This window comes from Penicillium antarcticum (assembly GCF_028974205.1).
Source record: "Penicillium antarcticum strain IBT 31339 chromosome Unknown utg000003l_segment0_segment0, whole genome shotgun sequence".
In the NCBI taxonomy this organism is placed as follows: domain Eukaryota; kingdom Fungi; phylum Ascomycota; class Eurotiomycetes; order Eurotiales; family Aspergillaceae; genus Penicillium; species Penicillium antarcticum.
Window position 1 is genome coordinate 900,537 of NW_026695301.1, and position 23,974 is coordinate 924,510.

Below are 23,974 nucleotides of genomic sequence, written 5' to 3' on the forward strand. Positions count from 1 at the left end.
CCTGCACCCACTTTCCTCGGCTCAGCTACGTATACAACGTTGTGGTATTCCCCCGTGTCTTTCACCTTACAGGACCCCGAGATCGGCTTGTTCTAGGACGTTCAATATGAATGCCATCAAGTCCACTGTTCTAGACAAGTTCGCCACCAACCCGGTGGTGAAGGAGGTCATAGACATCACCACATACTCTGGCGATCGCATGGAGCGACTGAAAAATGTCGCATTGAATGAGAATCAAAACCACAAGCTCCGCCACATTCTAAAGCATTTCCTTGCCCCCAGCATCAAACCAATCTTTGTGGATGATGAAGCGACAACATTCCAGGAGAATGATCTAGTCCCTGATGACTGGCTGGCTATGGTCGACCAAGACCTGAAGATGCCTTTCCGCATGTTCGATGTCGAGACCAAAAACATGGTACCCACATACAACCTGGGTCTGCATGATCAGTACTGCATTGTTTCCCACAGCTGGAAAGGGTCTGAGATTGGTTATGGATACTTCGCCAATGCCAGGACTTTCAGTCCCAAGAAAGACTCCGAGGCTGATGACGAAGGCCAGGAGGAAAGGCCAAACCCGAACGATTTGAGCAACGTTATCGAAAAGTGCAGGTCTGATATCAAACAGTTGGAAGAAAGCCTTCAGGCCGCACTTCCCAACGTCACGCCCAGGGAGGGTAAGGAAGGTGGCCAACGCCCATCGGATATTGCAATGCTTCTCCAATGGTTTATAGATGCCAATGGTGCCGAATATGCTCTTGGGAGATCGCAAAAATCCCTCCATGATGCTACAGGAAATTTTTCAAGTGCCCAGCGAGAGGCGATCTATTACAATGATCTATGGGACAAACTCGATCAAGCAGATGGTTTCGGGGCTCATGCTCCGAAGTATAACGCGAGAAACGGAAACGAAGCACCAAAGACAGAATCACAACCTCAAAAGAAGAACGAGAACAAGGGAGAGAAGACAGATGTTCACCGCGCCATTGATCGTTTGACGGAAGAAGCATCTCGCCAAAAGAAAGATGCTGAAGAGAAGTTCCAGGCCGCCTCAACAGCCAGAGAAAACGCCAGTAAGACAATCAAGTTCTTCGACGACAATCGCGAATTGTGCTACGGAATCGAGAAATTATTGGTTTGCTTGCAACACATCCGATCCTCACGCAAGATTGACTACTCAATCACCCAGGCCAAAGAGCTGTTCAACAAGCACTTCCCCAAAGGTGGCAAGCGATATGTCTGGCTCGATACATGTTGCATCAACAAAGCCGACAGTTACGAATTGACTGAGTCTTTAGCTTTGATGGGTGACTGGTATGCCAATGCCGACTTTTGTCTCGTTCACCTGGACACCCCTCGCTCGGAGTCTTCATGGATTGAGGAATGGAAACATTGGAAGACCGAGTCTCATGAGCCCATTGAAGTCAACATGGAGACTTTTGATACAATTGGCCATGGGGCCAATGCGACCGAGAAAAGCAAGAATCAGGTGGAATGGGCAACTCGTGGATGGACGTTGCAAGAGTTGGTGTTGAGCAAGGTCACCTACTATGTCAATTCGCACTGGAAGAATCTGGTCAGACCCATCGAGCATATTGGCCCCTTTTATCATCTCCGTCCATTTATCCAACGTTATCGACGTCAACCCTTCGTACAGAAGTTCAAAAATATCACGACTAAGCAAATGGCAACACTTGAGGAGCTGCTAGAGGGCGAGGTTGTTAGGAAGGAGATGCCTCGGGAACAAAAACTCTCTCTCATGCTTCAACTCCTAGACTTCTCGCCGCCCAAACACTTGAAAGAGAAGATGGCTGAAGCCCAGATAGGCAAGGCAGTTTTGACAGCCAGTACCAAGCTACCCACTTTGCTGAAGGATTTGGCCGATAACAAGGGAAATGTCGATACGTCCTGTCTATCCAATCTCATGGACCAGGAAGGTCATGTAAATGAAAGAATCGCCGTGTTCAACCACATGTTGACGGACTTGGTTGATTTGACTGACGAAGCTATCATCAGGGATCGGACAGCCATTTCGAAATTCAGCCAAGTCGAGAACATGACAAACTGGATCACTGGAGATGGCCTCCTGGATTCTTCTGCTAGTACATCTCTGGTCACGGCTTCGTCACGACAGACTACAGTACCAACTGACCAAGCGTACTCTTTGATGGGTATTCTCGGTGTGCGATTTCCTGCATTCCCAGCAGAAGGACTGCCCAAAGCTCTGGCCCGGCTCTTGGATGAAGTGGTGATATCATACAACGATGTTTCGGTCTTCAACTGGACCGGCAAACACCATGGCAGTACCCTTCACGGAAGATCGTTATATCCTGCAGCTATTGATGCGTTTGTAGATCCTGTGAAAAATGAAAAGTTGAGATCCAAGGCGGAGACCAACCAGCAAATTCTCAAGTTGTTCAAGGACCAGCGGGTACGACGAAGTGAAATTGCCACGAATGTTAACTCGATTCTCGCCGAGATTCTGAGAACCGTCAAGGAAATGCCAGATGGCCACCCTCTATTTACCGATCTGGATTTCCTGGGTGGTAAGATCAAGCTTGCCGATTTTGATATGCTTGAACCCTGTGTCGAAAACTTGAAAAAGGTTGTTGCATCCCTTCAGAAAGAATTAGCAAACATCAGAGCGAGCGAAGGAGAGAAGAAGAACACGGAAAAGAGCGCAGATCAAGCACCAGACAACAAGGGGAAAACAGCAAGTGAGAAACCAGGGAGATTTGGCTTCGGGCGAATCAATTCATTGCCCAAGTCAGTCAAGTCGTTTGAAGTATCCAAGTTGCCATTTGGTAGAAAAGCGTCAAGCGTGCAGACAAATGAAGCGGAGTCACCATCCGAGGTGTCCAAACCGGGAGAGGATGCTACCCAAGATCTGGATAGTCCATGCCTCAAATATAACCATGATGAGGAGCCTTTGGACAAGTACATCCAGCATGTACTCGATGTCCTCGATCATCATACACTACCCCAGGGAAACCCCAGTCAAGCATCTGAGCTTTCAACAGACACCCTAAATAGCGATTCGAAAGACACTACCAGTCGTATGGAAGAGTCACAATCCCCAGACAAGCGAATGGTTTGTCCCAATCCAGTCACAGTGAGCACGGCCGGTATCCGAGGCATCTTTGATATTCAACGAATAATTGTCGATATGGTTGAGCCCGAGACGCTACGTTCTCGAATCCGACACGCTGTCAGTGGCCAGTTTGTTGATGGTTGGTGCACCGTCAGCACTGGATTTTCCATGACTCTCGTTGCCTTCTCCTGTGAACGTGACATGCTCGAGCAGCAACTTGATCTCGTGGAGGTCATCAAGCGAAACTTCGAAGAGAAGAAGAAGAGCAATGATCCTGATGACGAGAATTCCGAAAATAAGAATACTGCCGCATCCAACGAAGGTGCGCAGAAGGATGCTGGGCAAAACTTGCCGCAAGGCGCTCCGAACGCGGCCAACTCTGAAGCCAATTCTCAAACTCCGCCAAAGACGAATAGTTTCTTGAGCCAAGTTTACCCGGAAAAGAGTCACGAGCAGAAGAAGGTCTCCCGCATGATTTCTTTCGTGCAGAAACCTGATTTACACAGCATTGCAGGTGAATGGGTTCTTGCTAGGTTCACGGGTGTTCCTCGGGCCAGGTGGTACCTCTGTCGTCTGGAACTGGGTGCTGGAAATGATTTCTATGGACGGCGAATTCCCACAGATGCTTTCAGCTTCGAAGATGCCGCTCCCGAGCAAGGTCTGACCGAATACTGGCACCAGTTTACCCGTGAGAAGAAAGAACGCACTTGCGATACGCTTGAAATTGCTCTCTACGGAAAGAAGCAGATGACCTCCGCCAGTGACGAGATTCAGAAGCTGGTGCATTCATGGAAAAGCGACGTGCATAAGGCTGATCATACTCCCTTCGAGCTTGCTATGGAAGTTACACAAAATGCTTCTTGGGACAAGGTTGTCAACTTGGGCAAAGCGGCGGGATCCGTGGTGACCGGTTTCAGTTCTGAAGCCTGGGCCGAATATCTTGACTCGCGCATTGAGAAGGGCGCTCTGAAACGCGTTCCAGTGTCTCTACGGACTCCTGTGAAGGATCTATCCCATAACAGAAAGCTGTTACCGTCCATGTTCCATGCGGGGCGCGAGGTGCACATGTTCTGATTGCGGACTAGGAAGATTGTGGAAGAATTCAACTAGTATAAGAGTAGCTGAAGAGCGGATCAAGAGGTGTTCATTGCAATAAGTCTGACTGGTGCATTAGTTTCTCATCCCAGCACCACTTCGGAGCTTACGTGGACCTCGTAAGACAAGATAAACTGTTGGATATACCACACAAGTCGCCTCTGTTCATGTACAACAATTAAGGTTAGGATTCTTCCACCAATAACGCTCATACTCTCACATGAAAATCTCATTTGACGGATCGTAATCCTCAGCCAGCCCACATAGTCAAAGATCAGCTGAAAAACATCGGAACATTTCATTACATCTGACGAAGATCGTGACCCACAAACACGGGTACTTTGCGTCGCTGTGAGGCTGTTCCTTACAGTTCCCCTCGCTTTCCAACTATTTTCATTCATCTTCTTGTCGTTCATACCCTCTGGTTTCAAAATAATAAACCAACTCATTCTGCCGTTGCCAAATATTACACCATGACATCGCTCATAGACACTAGGCTGGATGACTTTGGTCGAATGTCAGACATTGATGCGACCGGTTTGTTTGGGGCGGCATTTCCATCGGAGCTGGTGCATCTGCAGAATGCAAGTCCTACTGTAGAGACTACCACAGCGACTCCGATCGGTCGTTTGGGAAAGAATGAAAATGAAACACCCTCGACGGTCCTCTATGGGGAGAACTTTGCAGAAGTTAACCGGACGGTTGTCAGCATGTTAGCGGTCAAGTGGCTCCTCGCAGATGACTATTCAACCTTCACTGCTGGTCAAAAAGAGGATGGCAAGCTCACAGAGAATTCATTCTGTCGGCTGCGAGACTTTTATATCAACCGTCTTCCCACGGAAGAGGACCTCCATACGCTGTTGATTGCTATGGTCGTTGATGACATAGGAAAGGACCCCAATCTTGCCAAGCAACTGGAACAGCACACTGGCGAATCGGCTGGTGCAGACCACTCACAACTAGTGTTCAAAGCAGCCCAAATGGGTCTCATTCCTGCGCTCGAGATAGTCCCAGCCACTTTAAAAGATGATATTCTCGGCTGCCTTCAAATTGGATCCTCGCTGAATATCTCCCAAGTTGTACAAGGAGAGTGTCCTCCCGCCAGCCTGACTATTTTACAGCATCTACCAGGTCAAGGACGAGGATTTACTCTGCGGGCTATGGTCACGTTCCTTGATGTAGCTGGTGCAGGAGGTCACGCAGATACTCGCAGTTGCATTGTTATGACCGAACCCGTGTTTCAAGGATACATTGTTGCAATGGAAGCTCTAGATGATTTTGCCAATGGCCGGATATCCTCCCCACGCGCATGCTACGATCGCATCCTTGAATCTAGAGGACGCGACCTTCAGCAACAAAACTTTATTCTCCCATCTTTGACGGATGAGGTGCGGGCACTCCTTCGGCTGCTTTGCATGGGGCGTGTCACCACCAGAGAACAGGCTGAGCCATTCAAGCAAGCGTTCAGCCTACTGTCACCTTCAATCAAGGCAAACTTGGTGAATGGACTCAATGTGGATGGCACAGACGATGGACCTGCGATCATTCCGTACTATGCCCCAGGCCTCCTGATCAGTGCTCTCAAAACTACTGCGGACAAACCCGATGAAGCCGTCATTCCAGTGCTAGGTGCATTCATGCGATTTCTAGCAAGAGTCTTTGACGGTTCTAAGCCGCAACCAGGAGCCAGTGGTGGTATTGTTGAGCATGACTTGTCATTCGTGCAGGACATAATCAAGAGTAGGGGCTTTCGGGATAATCCTCAGCTCTTGGATGAGGTCGTTCTCCCATGGAAAGACCCAAAGCAACACAAAAGATCCGATCAATGATTGTATGGCTATTATTCGCACACTAGTACACAAATATTCTAGCAACTAATCTTACTGTCAACGTTACATGCGAATTGTACGTGGGAAGTAATCAAAATATGGTGAGTCAGCAGTCTCGTATAGTTGGCACGAGACAGTCTAAGCCCTAAGCATAGCCTCTTAATAGCAAGCATAGCCTCCCAAGATCCCCTTTTCTTGGATTATTTTTGCTTCTTCAATTGCACAACCCTGATCATATCGGTTTCCTTTGATGTGCCATTCCAAAGCAAAGCAACGTAGCAGCGTCCAAAATGGTAACCCCAAGCTTGAAAATTGCATTGGGCCCGAGGGGCCCATTGAATAAGAGTTCTCCATATACTTCCATCATTTTGGGGCTTTCGATCATGCTCGGTCTATCCCTGTCATTGTGATTTAGCGGGAGGTAGCTTGCTAGTGGCTCGACACTGGTCCTGCACGCGTAGTCAACAGTTGAGCCACATGTGAAAGACCATGGAGTAGTCTTAAGATCTATAAATATATTGTTCTGAAAGTTAGGCACGGTGCGGGGCTTGCCTTTTTCATAAGTTTACCTCCAAGGATGGGCCAAGCTGAAACCAATTCCGCGGCCTTCAGACCGAGGATCGTCGAGCTCAGCACAGCGTTAGTAGTGAGTCCCACAAAGATCGTACTCTGCTTGACGATTGGGCTGGCGCTTTTGCACGTGTATCTCATGTTGGAGTGGTCCATTGTTGCGTATGGTGATTGTTGTTGTCGTTGCGGTAATGAGTGACGACCAAGTGAAGTTGGGGTGTGGTGAAGGAAGGAAGGTGCGGAATGAAGCAGATCCTTCATTGATTTAGATAAACACCAGTTGTGAGATATAGTGCAATTTACACTATGTAAATGACAGTTTGAGAATCTTTGGACGTCAATATCCGACTCAGGACAGCTGGTGCCTTCTATGCACTAATGGGTGTATGCTGATGCCTAATTCTACACAGTGTCGCCAAATGCTAAGTCAGATAGGATTTATGTTAATGCAGTCTTTGAAGCTTTTGACATAAAAAAGATTTGGATAATCTCACATCCTCTAGATCTAAGCAAGCTCAGTACTGTCAACGCTTTTGCTCTCGTATGCTTGGATTTGTGATTGAGTGCTAATTTTACTCCTGAGTAAGGTTCATATGCATTTGGCTTGGCTTTGGTGGTTCAAATAGGTTCAAATTAGCTAGTGATTAGATCTTAGAATCGAACTTGATATGCGCTCTTTACTAGACGACAGTGTGGTGAATCAAGATTGTCCGCTGTTATATCTATAGCTGGATTGTCTTGAAGACCCCATTCTTGATGCAAATTTATGCCGTGATTGCCAAACATCTAGGATTGAAATGACTGGATCGATGTTGAACATGTGGACAACGAACTGACTTCGGTAGTTTATATATATCTACGTCATGGCCTTTTGTGCGTACTTGCAATGTACTTTACCGACATACTCAACGAAACTAATCATAAATTCATGATTTGACAATTAGCAACACTCTGAAACCGACATTGGCGCAAAGATCTATACGTAGTGTACTGTGCAGTGGAAGGCTGAGTATGTTTGTAGCCCGAGAGAGGAGAAGTTGGGCAACTTCCACGCAAACTCCTGCAAGAAAGGGTCAACGCAAGAACAAATGGACTCGACTTTTTTCCCCCAATGGCCATAGACTCCAAGGTTGTAATCAAATTTCTTCACGATGGGTCTTCTATCAAGCCTCAGCGACGCCGTGTCCGCCATTGCCAAGCCAACCTCTGACGACCCCATTCTTCAATGCGGCGATGAGCTGCGCGACCTGCTGTTCACGAACTACGAAAAAGCGAAGCAGGTCGCCAACACGAAGCTACGCGTTTTCCCATTCAAAGATGTCCAAGAGTGCTGGCGCCGGCTCTACACCGACGCGTCCATCCTCCACGCCTGCGTCATCACCGCCGGCCTGAGCTCCGCCAGCTCAGAGCCAAACTTCAACGTGTTACAACGGATACAGGAGCTCAAAGATGCCGGCACAGAACCTGAAGTCAGTTTACACGCGCCATGGCTATCACAGGTCGTGGAAATCCTCGATAACGCGTTGATCATGACGGGTGCACCCCGCCGCGAACACCTCATCGAATCCCTATTATCCATGCTGGAAGTCGCAACAGAGTCCCAAGATGCCGAAAACAACAGCGATGACGATATGAGACCTTCAAACTCGAAGCGCCGGAAGCTCTCGCCGCCTCTTTTCCCTCCAAATGCTCTCCCTGAACCTCGCCTGGAGTTCCCCATCGCGCGATTGTCGGCGCCCTCGTTTGACTCGATCGAACACCACATCGAGGATGTGCGCACCCCGCTCATAATTACAAACGCACTCGATCACTGGCCAGCCCTGTCGTCACGTCCTTGGGCTTCGCGTGACTACTGGTGGAAACGTACGCTTGAGGGTCGCAGACTGGTTCCTGTCGAGGTGGGAAGATCATACACGGACGAGGACTGGGGTCAGAAGATCATGCCTTTGAGAGAGTTCGTGGACAAATACATCTGGCATGGGAAGATGGCTCCAACTGGCGCGCGGGAAGGACAGTCCCAGGCTGCAGATCAGAGCGGCGAGACGGGATATATGGCACAGCATGACCTGCTTTCTCAAATTCCTGCTTTGCGCAAGGATATTAGTGTCCCTGATTACTGCTACATCACCCCACCTGCCCCAGAGCCCGGCACACCAGTATACGAGAAGAAGGAGCGAAAGCGCATGGAGGCCGGAGAGCAAGCGTCGGAGAAACACACTTATCACCAAGGGTCTCGACGAGGTTCATTGCCAGATCAGCAAGAAGAGGACAAGTCAGATGGGGATTCATGCTTGGGTCTGCCCAGTGACCCGATCATCAACACATGGATTGGTCCCTCGTGGACGATCTCCCCTCTCCACCATGATCCCTACCACAATATCCTCACGCAGGTTGTGGGTACCAAGTACATCCGCCTGTACTCGCCTCATACGCCTGCCTCCCAGATTCACCCACGCGGGCAAGAAAGTGTTACCTCTGTTGATGAAACGGCGGACCCAGATCCAGAAACGGGGGTCCGACCACTGACTACCAAGCTTATTGACATGTCAAATACCTCAAAAGTAGATCTGGCCTCTATTGAGCTTTCTCCTGCGGAGTTTGAACAGTGGGAGGAGATGTGGCCCGGGTTTATGGATGCGCCATATGTCGAAACCGTCCTTCGTGCAGGCGAGTGCCTGTACATTCCTGTTGGATGGTGGCACTACGTGCGTGGACTGAGGGCTGGCATTAGTGTAAGCTTCTGGTGGGGATGATATGAGCAAGAGATTATCTCTGATATGTTATGCCTGAACGAAACGTATTGATTGAATGTCTTAGTCCTATGAACGGCATTACCTTTGCTAATGATATCCGATCAAATGAAATCAAAGATTCTTGTAGTATCTTCTTTGTATTTTTCAGTTGAGTTGATTTGATATTGTATCTATGAAATTGCATCTACACTCTACTATATCTAGCATCTGACACTTAGCTCCATCCTGCCACCAACTCACACAGTGTCTCCTCCCCGCCAACATTGCCGGGGAAGACAACATACGGCACACTCCGATGACGACTGGTTTCCTCATCGCACCGCCACAGCGGTACACCAGGTGCCGCCTGACCAACGATAGTAGCACGCTTGATATTCAACCCCTTAGTCGCCGCATCGGAAGAAGTGATACCACCCTAGACCATGGTCAGCACTTCACACACCCCAAAGCACCAGTCCTCAGCCGCAATAAAAACAATTGAAAGCATACCTTAGCAATAATAAACCTCGGCTGCACCTCAATCCCCTGCAAAACGCTAACAAGCGCCTCAGCAACCACAGACCCAATCTTCAATGACGACAATTCATCACCACCAGTGATAAGCTTCCGACTCGTCATAACGAGTGTATCTTTCCCAGCACATAGATAGGACTCCGTTTCCTGAATAACGCGCTGGACAGTCTGTGACGCAGTCTCAGGCGATGCAATCAACTCCTCCACTTTCATCTCGATGATTGCTAGCTCGCCGGTTGGGCCACGGCGGTCTGTCAATATCTTTAATTGGGCTGTCGTTTTTGGGACGTATGATCCAGCAATGATCAAGCCTCCAGTTTGTCGAGGGGATGGTAGGTTTAGCTGTGCTGCAGTGATAGGTGCTTGCGAGCGGATTCCTAGTCTTGTCGAGACGAATGCTGCACCTGTGCGGTAAAGGAAGTGTTTGCCCTTTGACTCGGCTGTAGGAAATTCATGTCAGTCACCTGTCTCATTCATGGCTTTCCGGTATAATTTCCAACATACCAAGCAACAATCCTGCCACAAAGACGTGCATATCAGACTCAGCAGCAGCATTGACAATAACCACACCACCACTAGGTGCAACAAGCAATTTTTCACAAACAGCGTTCGGTCCGCCGATTCGAATATCCTGAATAGTAACCGAACACAACTGCCCAGGCGCAAATCTCCCAGCAGCCTTCTCCAGCACATAATCCCGTAGATTGGAACTCTTATATCCAAATGTCGCATCCTTCGCAAACTGCGTCACACCAGCTGGAACAAGATTACCACCCTCAGCAACATAATGCACATCATCAACGGTGTGCCTCCCACCCTGATAGAAGAAGGGCGCAAGAACCAACGCATCAGCAGGCCCAAAGACCGACTGCGCGACGTCCGTTTCAAGCGGGAAATGGCCGCGGAGGGTACTATCGCCGCGCAGGACGATATCGACTTTTTGGCTTGTTTCTTTGGCGACTTGGGATACGTTTGTGCAAATTGTGCGGATGAGGGTTTCTGCTTCTTTTGGTGGGAGGGCGCGCGAGTTTGTCAAGATGAAGAAACCTGGTTTCGGGCTTTGGAATTCTATTGTTAGGGTTTCGATGTCCCAGACTGTTAGGACTGAGATGTCGTGGCAGGTTTGGGTTCCTGTTGGGTCGTCGTCCAGGACTACTAGGCGGTTTATTGGGGTTGTTGAAAGGATTTGGGTGATTTGGTCTTGGGTGTCGGTTGGATATTCGGCGGGGAGTTTGGCGAGGGTTGCTTCGCCGGGGAGGATTGGGTATTGGCGAGGTTGGGACATTGTGGTTGTTGCTGCGTAGTTGAGATCCATCATTTTCTATATGAATTATGAAGCAATTGAGTCTGGGATCAGCGGTTTAAATAGTTGAAGAGCTAAAGAGGAACGTGGGGATGCGGGGAATAGGAGTTCGGAGAGAATCCCGAATGCATAGATGCGACTATGGAGTGTAGACTCTAGATAACAGACATTTCTTACACCAAAAAACGCCGGAGACAGCAATGGCATGCTCTATCTCATATATGCCCCTCCCATGCAAAGACAGGTCGTAGACTGCGTGAATGATTGTTGGTGGTTTAGCCCACCACACTGCGGAAGCTCAGTGCCTCTAGGAAGCCGCTGAGATCATCTTTTTGGACCTCGACAACGCAGTGTTCGAAGCTATCAATGCGGACACGGGCATTAGTCTGCTGGACAACCTCTTGGAAGGCGATGCCAAATCTGTTGCGAAGGAGATGCTTCTTGTCGTGGGGATCATCCTCGTCCTCAGACTCGGATTCCGATGATTCGGACTCTTCTGATTCCTCTTCTTCGGCGTCGCTACCGTCTTCTCTCTCGGCACGCTCAGCTGCGCGCTTGGCGCGGCGGTCCGCCTTTTCCTTCTGTTTCTTGTCCTTTGCTTCCTTCTTCTTCTTGCGTTCATCTTGGCGTTTGGACATGGCACCGAAGTCAACCACGCCGCCACCTCCTCCGGTGCCGACAACCACATATAGATCGCGGTCTTCATCGAGGCCAGCGAGGACAAGAGGAGTCCCGGCTGCTCTCTTGCGACCGATCTTTACGGAATCGCCACGTTCTTTCTCTTGGACCCGAATCGCCTCGGCTATCCACAGAGCTAGTTTCGTTAGGGCTCCGGCATTGGTGAAAAGCTTAACATCAGGTCCATCTTTGACAACGGCAATACGGAATGCGTGAAGGTGGCGGATTTGATGCTTGGATAGCAAAGAGGTACCAGTCCGAAGGATGGCACGGTGTAGATGTTGGGCTAGTGGCAAAGATTCGAGGAGGAGTGTAGGCGACTCTGATGTTAATGAGAGGGCATCGTAGGCACTCCAGAACCGCGGAAGAAGGCTTTCTAGGTCCGATTCAGCTGTGGTCATGCCGTTCTCGGAATCATTGTTTCCACTCGCTCGAGGGAGACGTCTGGAGTCCCAGGATGGCGAAGCCTCGTGTGGTCCGACCTCCAGCATTGCACCCAAGATAACACCAACGTCCGTGGCTGAAAGGCACGCTTTCCAGCCCCAGCAACGCACAAAGCCCCAGCCCTCCCGAGCACTAGCACTACCGGCACCTTCTGCGGGCACGAGGCCATCAAGGCCGTACATGGGGGCATATTTGAGCAAACGTGACCGTAACACACGCTTCAACTCCATATCCATGTGGGTATAATATTGGTGGCATTGAGTCAAACTGATGCCCATTTTGGCAAGGAGTTTGTGTAGTCGTTTGCGGCCGTTCTCTGTCCAGACATGGAGCCGTGGAGCGAGGTAAGGGCTATGTAGCATACTCTCGTACAGTGACCAATGTCGGACAAGAAGGAACCGCGGCTCCGGCGAAAGACGAATTGACGTATCAGTTGGTGACCGAGCAGTTGTTGGAATGACACCATTAATCTCTCCTCGAATATCGCGGTCTCTTTCGAAAGGATCGGGTGGATTTAAACGGTGGACTTCATCGCGAAGTATTTGGCGGATGTGTTCACCACGTTGTCCACCCCAGCCCGCAGAACCTCCAGATTCTGATGTGTTGGAAATTCCCACTCCGGTCATTGTTCGACCACTGAGCTCCAAGCTGGAAACGCCGACGATGGCGAGCCATAGTAGGTCGTTATCATCTCGTCCGAGCTCGGATGCCAGCGAGTAAAGTAGAGACGAAATGGGTTCGGAATATGACGTTCCGGATGAGTAGTATTTTTGCAGAACTGAGTCGTGTCTTCTCTTGAGATTAAGTAAACGTTTCTTCAAAGATCGTGCCGATGGTTCCTTTGTTTCTTCTGGTGACGGCGAGTCGGTTGTTGGGGTCGCAGATCGCGACGAATTCGAAGAATTGAGACCCGTCTTCCTTCGACGGGTCGGAGACGAAGTAATAGAAGATCCCTGTCGCAAGTTAGAAGAGAATTAGAAGAGAATTGAGCCATAGGGCTCATAGTTGCATACCGAATTGCTTCTCCTCCGTTGGTGGGGTGGCTCATCGCCATCGGAGTCTTCATCATCCTCGCGACCAGACCACGACTTGCGCTTCTTGGACCCTTCGTGCGTATCGTCTTCGGCGTCATCGTCACTGGCATCGTCATCTTCGTCCACATCGGGCATCTCTAATAACGCGTAGTATGCCTCACGCTCATTGCGGAGCTCCTCCTCGATATCTCCGTCGTCATACACGACAATGCCGCCAGTTTTCGACGTGTAAGCAGGAGTGATGCAACCTTTGTCCACACCACGCCCCCGCCGTCGCGCATTTGCGTCAATTTCCGTCATCGCCTGGCCCATGCCAACCTGGCCGCCGAACACGTTCCCCAGGTTCCACGGCCGTCGCGCGTCAAACACCCAGATCTCCACGCCGCCCATGTCCTCCACTTCGTCTTCGGGGTTGCTCAGCGCAAGGATCTCTCCCAGGTCGACTAAACCCCCTACACCGAGGCACACGACCACACCTCCGCTGCCACCATTGGTGGTCTGCATCGGCCGGACCAGCTCCTCCCCCGCGCGCGCCAAGTCGCCATAACCAGCAACGGGTTGGATTTTGTGAGGAATATAGTCGCGTTTCAACAAAGCTGTAAGAATCCGGCAGGCACAGAGCGCGTCTGGTTCTAGTGCCACGAGAATCAGGACCGGTGGAGAGAGTGGGTGGTGAGATCGGAGGAGTTGTAGGTAGAGGTGTGAGATGAGCTGCCGAGGGAGATACATGGCCGGCTTCAGGATATTCAGACACTCATGCGACAGCTCATGAAGGAGAGCTCGTAAGAATAATCTCAGCTGAAGGGCGAATTTGTGGTGAGTATTGGGGGGAAAGCCCTTGCAGCAGGACTCTCATAGCGCCGGGGAAGCTGACAAGCGCGACGCGTCGGAGGCACGTGCCAGATTCCATACCTTCATCGCCTCGACAAAGACGGAGTATTTGCTCCCTTTCATTATGTTTTACTCCTTAACTCCCGAATTCTTGATTCCTGATTCTTGATTTCTCTGGGTATAGATCTACTAGTTATCTTTATGTAGTGTCGTGTATCAAAGTCGACTTGACGCGCTTTACATCTATGCACGACATAGATCATATAGATCACTTCGACAACCATATATGCACCTTCTATTTTTTATGCTTTGTTTTCAAATAGTACTCAATGGTTTATGTATCGAAGAGATTGTAACCTCTCGATCATGTAGACCCTAATTTGCAAAGATTAAAATTATTTGCAAGCCATTATCTCTCATTGGCTCTCGATATCCAGGCTCATATATCCGCTTTGGGCATCTCTACTACGTGCAATTCGACCTTTTTTTGACATCCTTTCTTCCATGTACATGTTCCAGATAATTTTTTCGTTAACTTCAGAAATGTCACCAATCATTACAATTTCTCCCAAAGTAGATCAATCTTCTGAACAACCTCCACCGTGAAAGGCCCTTACGAAACATCCTCCACATTCTGAACAATCCGTGAAATCTTACTCGCTCCCACAATTACTCCATCCCCCTCTCCCAGCATGGAATGATAGTATATCCACCGAAGACAAGCTTCGGATCCTGAAATTTGAAGTGGTTCGATGGTATCCTGGAGGTCAGTAATAGCAGTATGCATCTCCGGCTTGTCGTACAAGTTACCATAACTTTTGAAGGCTGTGTTTCCTGGTGCAAAACGTGTGCCTTGAGCATCTCCGCGGGTTAATCGGCCTGTAAGAAAGCCACCTGTGAGTGGACTGCCGGTAGCAAAAGATTTGGTTAGATTCAGATTGTGCAAAACAATATGTAAGACGAATCTATATGCCTGAAAGGCAATTTTATGTTGACGAAGAAGCGGTAAGAGCTGATCACTACCCCGACTGAGAAGATCGTATAGACCTTGATACACGCTTGGCTTGACGTAGTTGTGTTCTTCGCAGACTGCGATGTATTTCGCGACTAGCTCGGGTGGGAAATTGGACAGGCCGTTAGGGCAAGCTTGTCGCAATACATATAGTGTAGCATAGCATATCTTCTGGAACCGACCTTCCAAGTACTGCCTATTGATCTCAGCACCCTGTTCAAGGATCGGTGTTGCAGGATCCGGACGATGGAAATAGAGAATATGGACTTTATCCATCTTCAGACGGCCGAGGCTCCCCTCGAGCGATTCGCTTAAGGCCGTATCCGTATGAGCACCTCTGCCATCACTTCACGGGTTGATTTTAGTATCAATGGTGAACCCTTGCTCCACTGCCCGTACATCTCCAAGAAGAGATTCCGAGCGACCAGGGCTATCGGGCGGGTATCGGGCAGCCTTATCCACACGATCAATATCCAGTTCTTTGAGATGATTAAGAAGTTGTTGGACTTGTTCTGTGGTGGTGAATGTGCTGCCTATTATGGTTCCTCCGAAGAGGGTGTTTGGTTTAGACATCGCTGTACGGAATAGGTCTAAATGGGAAGTTATGTTGAAGCTATGTTGATATCCAAGTTGACTTTGAACAGATGGAAATCCACCTCATATGTGACGTATTTTATATGCTCGGGGGATGCTACTAGATAGTTTGATATCCGGACGGAACGGACTGGTACGTACCGAGCCGAAGCGGGATATGTGAGTATCCGTGAGACTCTGACAGCTGGCTCCGTGCGATTATAGACAGATTCAGATGTTGATGACCTGTCTATATAGAATGGGCTTTCTACTTGTCCATTTTCATATTAGAATGATTGAATCAGAGGATATCATTCGAATTCGATAATCAAACAAAGTAACTCCTTGCGCCATTGACATGCTCCAGGGCTATCTTAACCAAAAGATGATACATTAAACAGCTGAACGACCCAGAATGGAACCCGCTACCCAGATTGCGGTGCATGCACCAACGACAGAGAGACCAACTAGCTGCTTAGCCCAGTTGCTGTCTTCAGCCATTTTGGTCGACCCAACAGTCTTCTTCGGGGCCAAGTTCACATTGGAGGATGAAGGCACCTTCTCGGTGGCGTTCTGGGCGGAATCACCAATGATGGCGGAATATTCCTCGTCGCGCTTCTGCCACTTCTCAACCAGTCGCATAATCTCCGCCAGGTCCTCCTTAAGAGAGCCGGGCTCGGTTGCGTTCGCGTTCTCAACTTCGACATTCTGAACATTGCCGAAGAAGTCAACCACGGTTCGAAGACGACCTTCTTGTTCGCCGCCAGGGAACAGGTCCCACCGGACACCTGGCTGAGAGTGAATCTTCGACTCGTCATATGAATCGAATAGATCTCCCAAGTTGAGTTTGGAGTTGGCGCTTGTAACTTGCGTCTCAAGGAATTCGAGGACGTAGTATGTCCAGCGATCAATGACAGCAACACCGACATCGTTGTCCGCATGATGGGAGTAGGAAGATTGGTCAAGCTCGCTGGAGCCTGTGGCGACGATGTTGGGTGAATAGAAATGCGTGTACATCGTGTTAGCCTGGCAAGTATCGATCATGAAAAGTAATTCGTGGTAGCGCTTCTTTTCCCACATTTGTCCAAACGCGTCTGCCAGGTCCCACGCGCCGATCTCTTCGGCGTCTTGGAATTTAAGAAATTGGTCGCCGCCGTGTCCGGTCATGTAAACCAGGACATTGCTACCGGCATCAGATCCCAAGCGCTTGCTACGTGGGACATCTTCATCCAGGCGATCGGTCAAGAGTCGAATGAAGTTCTCTACGGTCACTTCGTAACCCCTATAGTCCACCTCGATGTTATCTCCGTAGAGATCGACTGCGCGGTCCGCATTACTGTAGACGGTTCCCGGGAAGGCATTTCGAGGGTTGCAAGCCATGTCATCAGGAAGCATGAGGATAATTTGTGAATCCGGAATGCCGAGGCGCTTGACGGTTCGGTATAACGAAAGGACATTGGCGAGGTGACGGTAATTGAACCAGAAGCGCGAGGTGGAAACTAGCACCGCCCAATTGGATGTGTGCTCGGCAGCAACCGAGCTGGCGAGTATTAGAAGGGCGAAGGCCTGCAGAAAGCGAAAGAGCAAAGCCATTGCGATAGATGGGAGGCTCAGATCATAATAGGGAAAGGAGGAACAGAGCTCGAATCAGTGGCCGAGCAACGTGAAATCGGCACTGGAAAACGGGAGAATAATGAAAATCACCCTATATATCAGTCATAGGGTCTATGCGCAAGCCATCAGAATCCTGATGGTCAGATGAAAGTTGACAACTTCAGGCTGCGCGAGTGAGATTAGGAGATTACAAGACGAACCCGGGGATTCCGCCTGACTCTTCAGGCACCAGGAACATGTGCTCTGCACGGACCAAACATGTCGTCACCGCCTTCACGGACTCGGCATGGTGGGCTGGCGGATCGGATCATGAAGATGAGATCCATTCCATCTTTTTCTTCCTACATCCATACTCCCTGTACGTGTACTCCGAGAACTGCAACAATGGGAGGCAAGAAAGCAGCTGGTGAAAATTCCAAGAAGGCCGCCGGAAACGCTCGTGTATGTTTTTGTTAACCCCGCCCCCGCTATTATTGCCACAGTCTTCATAGCAGTTGAATCATTACTGACGAGACACAGAAAGCCGACGCGGCCGCATCTAAGAAGGCAGTTGAGGACCAGAAGCGTTCCGCCGAGGAGGAGAAGCAATGGTCCAAGGGGTCTAAGAGCAACGCTAAGAAGTATGCGAGAACGAACTCCAAGGAAAGGAATATTTTTTTGAGCAATGGGCTGATCTTTCTCTTCTCCACAGGGAGGACGCCGATGCCAAGAAGGCCGACGCTGCCCGCAAGAAGGCAGAGCGCGATGCTCTCTTGAAGGAGGAGGAAGCCTCCCAGCCAGCCAAGGCTAAGGGAGCCAACGCTAAGACCGCAGTGAAGAAGACCCGCGGCCTTGATCTCTCGCAGCTGGACGATACTTCTGCTGGCAGCAAGAGGGCATCTGACCTCAACGCAACCGGTATCGATAACGCCCTCGACGCTCTGTCTCTTTCCAACAAGGACACCTCTAAGATCGACCGACACCCCGAGCGACGATTCAAGGCTGCCTATGCCGCATTTGAGGCCAGGCGTCTGCCAGAAATCGAGGAAGAGAACCCGGGTCTGCGCCGCAACCAGCGTATGGATCTTTGCCGGAAGGAATTTGAGAAGAGCGAAGAGAATCCTTTCAACCAGGTTCACGCTGCTGTCAATGCTTCCAAGGAGGAGATTGCTCAGCTCAAGGAGAACGAGCGCAAGAAGGTAGAGGGCAGACTTGGCTCGAAATAAATTGGTCTTTCGTTGGACCACACGCAATCAGGCGGCAAGACTGTTCCGCATTACTAGCAATAAGGCATAATGCTATGCTGACTTGCGGTTGAAGTCTTTTGCACCCAAATACCCACCATGGATGATGTTTTACAGAGCATCAGCCTGAAAACTTTGACTGTATGATTTGAAATCGCAGCGATTCTCGTCATGGTGTGTTGTTGATACACAAGGTTGCATCATTTAGCCTGGCCATAGATGAGCGCGATGCATCATTTATGTATCTCCATGTACTCTTTGTTGACTTTCAGTCAGCTCTAGCATTTAAACTTACGAAATCAAATGATTGATATGCATAAACTCGGCACCACCATTAAGCCTCAGTAAGTAAAAATCTGGGCCATGCCAGATTTGTATTGGATATTCGTCTATGACATCGCAGCTCGCACATCCCACACATAGAGACTTTCATCCCAGCCAACACTAGCACACCAGCCCTCATTTCCAAACAGACACCAATCAACACCCGTCACAAACTCAGTATGCCTACCCATGCGCCCTAATTCCGCACCGACCGTAGGACCGCCCGGACCAGCGCGCATGAGATCCACATCCCCGACAGCACCAGTATCGGACCTATCATTCCATACGCGACAAGTCATGTCATAACTAGCACTTAATAGAACATTGGAAAGATGCGGCGACCAAGCCAGCTTCCTGACAGCATATTCATGTCCAAGCATAGTAGCCAGCGGGCCCTGCTGTGGGGCGCGGATATCAAACGTCCGAATGGCACGATCCACACCAGCCGTAGCGAGAACTGTAGGCCGATACTTATTCCAGTCATGGGTGAGCGCCTCAGCAGGCGGGGTGGGGCCACCTGGCTGACCGGGGATAGCAGGAGCAGCAGGGGTAGCGTGAATAGGAATTTGAGTGACGAGGTGGTTAGAAGCCGAGGCAGGAGTGCGGAGATCGAACACGCGCACGTAGGAGTCGGAAGTCACGCATGAAATAAGGTCTGGGTTGTGTGGACAAAAGGATGCGGAGTAGGTGCAGCTGTGGGTTGGGAGGGTGAGGAGGGACTGTTGGCGATGCGGTGACCAAATTCGTACTGTGCCATCCCAGCTACTTGAACAGAAACGGTCTTTTGCGATTAGATTCCAGTTTACGCTGAAGACTTCGCGCGCGTGTTCTTTCCAGTTTGAGATTGGGAAGTCATTTGCTGTGCAGTCAAATAGTTTGATGCTGCCGTCGCCCGATGCGGCTAGTACTTGATTTTCGTGTAGTTCGGACCAGGCGAGGTCGTAGAGGGAATCTTGTGTGGTGAACCTTTGTATCGCAATGCATCAGTTCGTTGCCCGTGGAAAGATACCCGAGGTGAGCGCGGGGTATATATGATTCGTCCTTACCATTTTAAAGGTTGGATTCCGTTAGCTGTGAGCTCCAAGATGTGTAGGCGGCCATTGCCAACAAGGCCGAAATTTGAGGAGCTTGCAACTGCTAGTCGATTGTCGAAGAACGGAGAGTACTTGACTGCGCAGCCGTTGTACCCTTGTGTGCGGTAGTGGAGCATGATGGCGCTAATCGGACGATGCCGATCGCTCAGGAGAGGAGGTGAGAGCGGAGTGAATCAGTACCGAGCAGTGTACAGTGTCAAGACATCAAATGTGAAGTTGAGTTGAGCTCGCGGGATTGCGGGGATCAAATGGACCGAGGTCCGTATTCAGGCATCTTCAGGCAGACTTCACGTTCACTTTCACCGATGGCACTTTTGTACTTTTATATTCCAAGGTAAACCGGGGCTAACGACAATTTGGTTCTATTTTTGAATGCGCCGTAGACTTGCATACTGGGACAAGTATATGTGTGGTACTAAATTATCCAATCCTAGGATTATGCGTTCTCAGCGCCTTTTTTGGGATATCAAATTGTTCACACGGACAGACACAGATTGATACAAGATAGGGCTCAAATATGGCATATCATAACTTCCATGTCCACTTCTTTCCAGCAGAGCCTTCAATTCTCACCCACAGTTTGGCACACTTGCTGCAAACGAGTATGCCAGCAGTATAAGACACTCGTAGATAATTTGATGGATCTGACAGAGCCGACTGACCAGGAAGCAAAAGACTGGTCAGTGGCGTGCCCAGCAAAGCACCTATACCTCGGATTAGGTATATTGCTCCATTCACTGAGGTAAAATTCTGCACTCCGAAGAGCTCAATCAGACTGGCAGGGAAAAGTGAAATATAAGCAGATCCAAAGCAGACATATAGCACAGCAAACAGGATGAACAACACTTCCGCTGCAGTGGTTGAGACTGCACCTCCAGCAAAAGTTGAAGGCAACCAAAATGCAAACACAGAAACACTGCTCGTGATGGTAGTCAGAAATAGAACATTCAATCTTCCAAACTTGTCAGCTGTGTAACCGATTACAATGCGAGAAACAAAGTTCGCTGCATTGCTAATCGTAATGAAGTTATCTGCCATGCTAGCAGTGTATCCCAACGACCGCGCATACGCAGCATAGAAAAACAGTGGCGTAGCATACCCAGTCGACTGCAGGAAACATCCCAGTGCCTGCGAGACGAATTTCTTCGACCGGGCCACTTTCCAGTCGACAAACGGCGCATGGATCCAGCCAGCGGGACAAACAACGCAACTAGACACCCAGAGATACGCAGAGCATTACAGAACCCAATAGCAGAAGTAATAGCCCTAAGAACAGGCGGCCATATCATACCACCACAAGCAGACCCAGAAATGATGACGCCCATCGCCAACCCACGCCGTTTATCAAACCAAGTTGGCGCAACAGACATCGTGGGTACGTACGCCATGCACGTCCCCAGTCCAACAAGAAGACCCTGCGACAACACAAATTCCCACACGTACTGACTTAGACTGGCTAGAATACAGCCAATGCCGAAGACTAGACCACCGGCCATCATTACTGGCTGGGGGCCGTAGAGCTTTGCCCATGTCATTATTAAGGGTCCGCCCATGGACATTAGTGCTATTGACAATGTGCCAATTCGACTGATTATTGAGCTTGAGTTTCCACTGAATGGCGTGTTAGGCTCTTTGGCCATTTCTTCGTAGATGGCTTGGTAGACGCCATAGGAGAATATTCTTGCACAGGTCATAAGCATTGCATTGTTATGAAGCCTGCTGCAACAACGAAAACTTAGCGACTGAAAATCTTGTCAGGGTGGTTCATTGGTTTGAGGAATGTATATACATCGGAGACTCACAGCATCGTTGGTTTCGGGTAAGTGCGAGTACTATTTTGTACTGAAGTAGACTGAGCAGTACCCTCAGGCCCAGTACTGACTTGGCTGCTGCCATGACTCTTTTCTCCATCGGCCATTGCTGCGATGTATGGCAATTCTGAAACTAGAAAGGAGCTGTAGATTTTGCTTGGCGTAAGGTGGCGACCCAAATATCCAGCAGTAGGACGAATCAAACGAATCAACGGCTTTTACGCCGAAGCCGATATAGCTTATTGGACTCCACAGTTGGTTTGAAGAATCTCCAGGACAACTCATTGCCAAGCTTGAACTAGGAGATACTGGTAGTTCTTTGAATGTGTCACATCCATGATGCTTTTCTGTCGGCATTTGGTATGCTCTCCGGGACAAGAAACATCCACCGGCAGTGGAGATGCAGGTTGGATCCGACTGTATAGACCTCACATCACGACAGTAGGTGAGAGATGAAGGCGCAAGCGACGAGCCTGTTCTTGACAAAGGTCAAATTGTGATAAAAATTAGCCTCAATGAAGCATTGAAAGGTGGAGGAAATCCACCTGCATCTATTTGCATCACATGACGCGTACCCCACGTGTCTTTCTAGTAGCAACGCAAACTCAAGCTTCAAGCTTCAAGCTTCAAGCAATTCACCATGGGCCTCCAGCGCGCCAATGTAACAATCATCCACCCGGACCTGGGCATCGGCGGCGCAGAGCGGCTAATCATCGACGTCGCGCTAGCCCTCCAGAACCGAGGCCACCGAGTAACGATCTACACCTCCCACCGCGATAAAGCACACTGCTTCGACGAGGCACGCGATGGAACGCTGGACGTCCGCGTGCGCGGAAATACCCTCTTTCCAGCCCATGTCTGCGGTCGACTTCACATCCTCATGGCTGCGCTGCGCCAGCTGCATCTTACCGTGTCGTTGTTGGGCGAGCTTGGAGTGAAGGGTGATTCGAAAGATGCGGAGGACGACCGTGATGATATCTTCATTGTGGATCAATTACCTGCCTGTGTACCCTTTTTGAAGTCATTCAGCCGTCCGCGAGGATCGAAACGCCAACGTATCCTGTTCTACTGCCACTTCCCCGATCAATTGCTCGCGCGGCGAGACGAGGGCGGTTCGCTTCTTCGACTAGCCAAAGTACTCTACCGATTTCCCTTCGATTGGTTTGAGGGTTGGGCTATGAGCGCGTCTGATCGGATCGTTGCCAACTCCAAGTTCTCTCGTGGGGTAGTGCGGGATGTCTTTGGGTCGGAGCGCCTTGGTGATGTGGAGGTGGTTTACCCATGTGTTGACATGGATATGGGGCATGAATTACCGGAGAAGACAAAGGAAGATCCCCTGTGGAATGGGAAGAAGATTTTGCTCAGTATCAATCGCTTTGAGCGGAAGAAGGACATGGCATTAGCGATTCGCGCTTACAATGGACTCGGAGCAGAGAAGAGGAAGGGAACACGGTTGGTGATTGCTGGTGAGCTTTTCCATATGGGTGATAGGTATTCATTAATTAATAACTATTCTACGCAGGCGGTTACGACAATCGTGTCAATGAGAATGTTCAATATCACCAGGAGCTGGAGAAGCTCGCAACGAGTCTTGGGTTGAAGACGGCCACATCCAAGACAGCCGTATCAGCCCTTTCTATTCCTGATGACATCGATGTCCTGTTTCTGCTTTCTGTTCCTGGCGCGTTCAAAGATACCCTGCTGGAGCAATCCAAGCTACTTCTATACACTCCGATCAACGAGCACTTTGGCATTGTGCCTGTCGAAGCAATGAAGGTTGGTCTCCCAGTGCTGGCATCTAACACTGGTGGACCACTGGAGACGATTGTCGAGGGCGAAACGGGCTGGCTCCGGGATGCTCATGCAGATGATGAATGGACTGCCGTGATGGACAAGGCTCTTTATGGCTTGAGCCCCAAAGATGTTGAGCGCATGGCTGCCGCAGGCAAAATTAGGGCTGAGCAGGAATTCTCTCTTGCTGCCATGGGTGATAGATTAGAGGAGGAGATTTCCACGATGCTTACCCGGGACAGGCGGCCCTTTAATGGGTGGCAGCAGGTGTTTGCTATCCTGGCTCTAGTCGTGGCTATTCTTGCAGTAATTGCCGCAATTCTGTTTCGAGCGATGTAATTCTTAGTTTCAAATCAATCATACCCCTTTGCTTGTAACATCTGCTTTTCTT

At 49.7% G+C, this 23,974-nt stretch overlaps 10 protein-coding genes across 10 annotated transcripts; 5 read left to right on the forward strand and 5 right to left on the reverse strand.

Moving 5' to 3' along the window:
• Positions 1-106: 106 nt before the first annotated feature.
• On the forward strand, positions 107-4,165 carry N7508_003039 (uncharacterized protein; the record flags this gene model as incomplete). The annotated part of the gene is made up of 1 exon (XM_058461105.1): positions 107-4,165. The coding sequence occupies one exon, from the start codon at positions 107-109 to the stop codon at positions 4,163-4,165; it is 4,059 nt and encodes a 1,352-aa protein (XP_058321682.1).
• Positions 4,166-4,659: 494 nt separating this feature from the next.
• Positions 4,660-6,015, forward strand: N7508_003040 (uncharacterized protein; the record flags this gene model as incomplete). Its single annotated transcript, XM_058461106.1, has 1 exon — positions 4,660-6,015. One exon carries the CDS (start codon positions 4,660-4,662, stop codon positions 6,013-6,015), a length of 1,356 nt encoding a protein of 451 aa, XP_058321683.1.
• A 1,721-nt stretch (positions 6,016-7,736) lies between these two features.
• N7508_003041 (putative JmjC domain protein) lies at positions 7,737-9,338 on the forward strand (the record flags this gene model as incomplete). Its single annotated transcript, XM_058461107.1, has 1 exon — positions 7,737-9,338. The coding sequence occupies one exon, from the start codon at positions 7,737-7,739 to the stop codon at positions 9,336-9,338; it is 1,602 nt and encodes a 533-aa protein (XP_058321684.1).
• Positions 9,339-9,552: 214 nt separating this feature from the next.
• N7508_003042 (uncharacterized protein) lies at positions 9,553-11,169 on the reverse strand (the record flags this gene model as incomplete). The annotated part of the gene is made up of 3 exons (XM_058461108.1): positions 9,553-9,753; positions 9,828-10,291; positions 10,356-11,169. 3 exons carry the CDS (start codon positions 11,167-11,169, stop codon positions 9,553-9,555), a joined length of 1,479 nt encoding a protein of 492 aa, XP_058321685.1.
• A 260-nt stretch (positions 11,170-11,429) lies between these two features.
• On the reverse strand, positions 11,430-14,039 carry N7508_003043 (cell division control 45 family protein; the record flags this gene model as incomplete). The annotated part of the gene is made up of 2 exons (XM_058461109.1): positions 11,430-13,229; positions 13,290-14,039. The coding sequence occupies 2 exons, from the start codon at positions 14,037-14,039 to the stop codon at positions 11,430-11,432; spliced, it is 2,550 nt and encodes an 849-aa protein (XP_058321686.1).
• A 1,462-nt stretch (positions 14,040-15,501) lies between these two features.
• Positions 15,502-15,726, reverse strand: N7508_003044 (Aldehyde reductase; the record flags this gene model as incomplete). Its single annotated transcript, XM_058461110.1, has 1 exon — positions 15,502-15,726. One exon carries the CDS (start codon positions 15,724-15,726, stop codon positions 15,502-15,504), a length of 225 nt encoding a protein of 74 aa, XP_058321687.1.
• A 393-nt stretch (positions 15,727-16,119) lies between these two features.
• N7508_003045 (GPI-anchored transamidase) lies at positions 16,120-17,319 on the reverse strand (the record flags this gene model as incomplete). Its single annotated transcript, XM_058461111.1, has 1 exon — positions 16,120-17,319. The coding sequence occupies one exon, from the start codon at positions 17,317-17,319 to the stop codon at positions 16,120-16,122; it is 1,200 nt and encodes a 399-aa protein (XP_058321688.1).
• Positions 17,320-17,724: 405 nt separating this feature from the next.
• On the forward strand, positions 17,725-18,545 carry N7508_003046 (DUF1014 domain protein; the record flags this gene model as incomplete). The annotated part of the gene is made up of 3 exons (XM_058461112.1): positions 17,725-17,781; positions 17,860-17,960; positions 18,032-18,545. The coding sequence occupies 3 exons, from the start codon at positions 17,725-17,727 to the stop codon at positions 18,543-18,545; spliced, it is 672 nt and encodes a 223-aa protein (XP_058321689.1).
• Positions 18,546-18,952: 407 nt separating this feature from the next.
• Positions 18,953-20,097, reverse strand: pex7 (putative peroxisome biosynthesis protein (Peroxine-7); the record flags this gene model as incomplete). The annotated part of the gene is made up of 2 exons (XM_058461113.1): positions 18,953-19,853; positions 19,934-20,097. The coding sequence occupies 2 exons, from the start codon at positions 20,095-20,097 to the stop codon at positions 18,953-18,955; spliced, it is 1,065 nt and encodes a 354-aa protein (XP_058321690.1).
• A 2,335-nt stretch (positions 20,098-22,432) lies between these two features.
• N7508_003048 (GDP-Man:Man(1)GlcNAc(2)-PP-dolichol alpha-1,3-mannosyltransferase) lies at positions 22,433-23,922 on the forward strand (the record flags this gene model as incomplete). The annotated part of the gene is made up of 2 exons (XM_058461114.1): positions 22,433-23,258; positions 23,315-23,922. The coding sequence occupies 2 exons, from the start codon at positions 22,433-22,435 to the stop codon at positions 23,920-23,922; spliced, it is 1,434 nt and encodes a 477-aa protein (XP_058321691.1).
• Between the last annotated feature and the right edge of the window lie 52 nt (positions 23,923-23,974).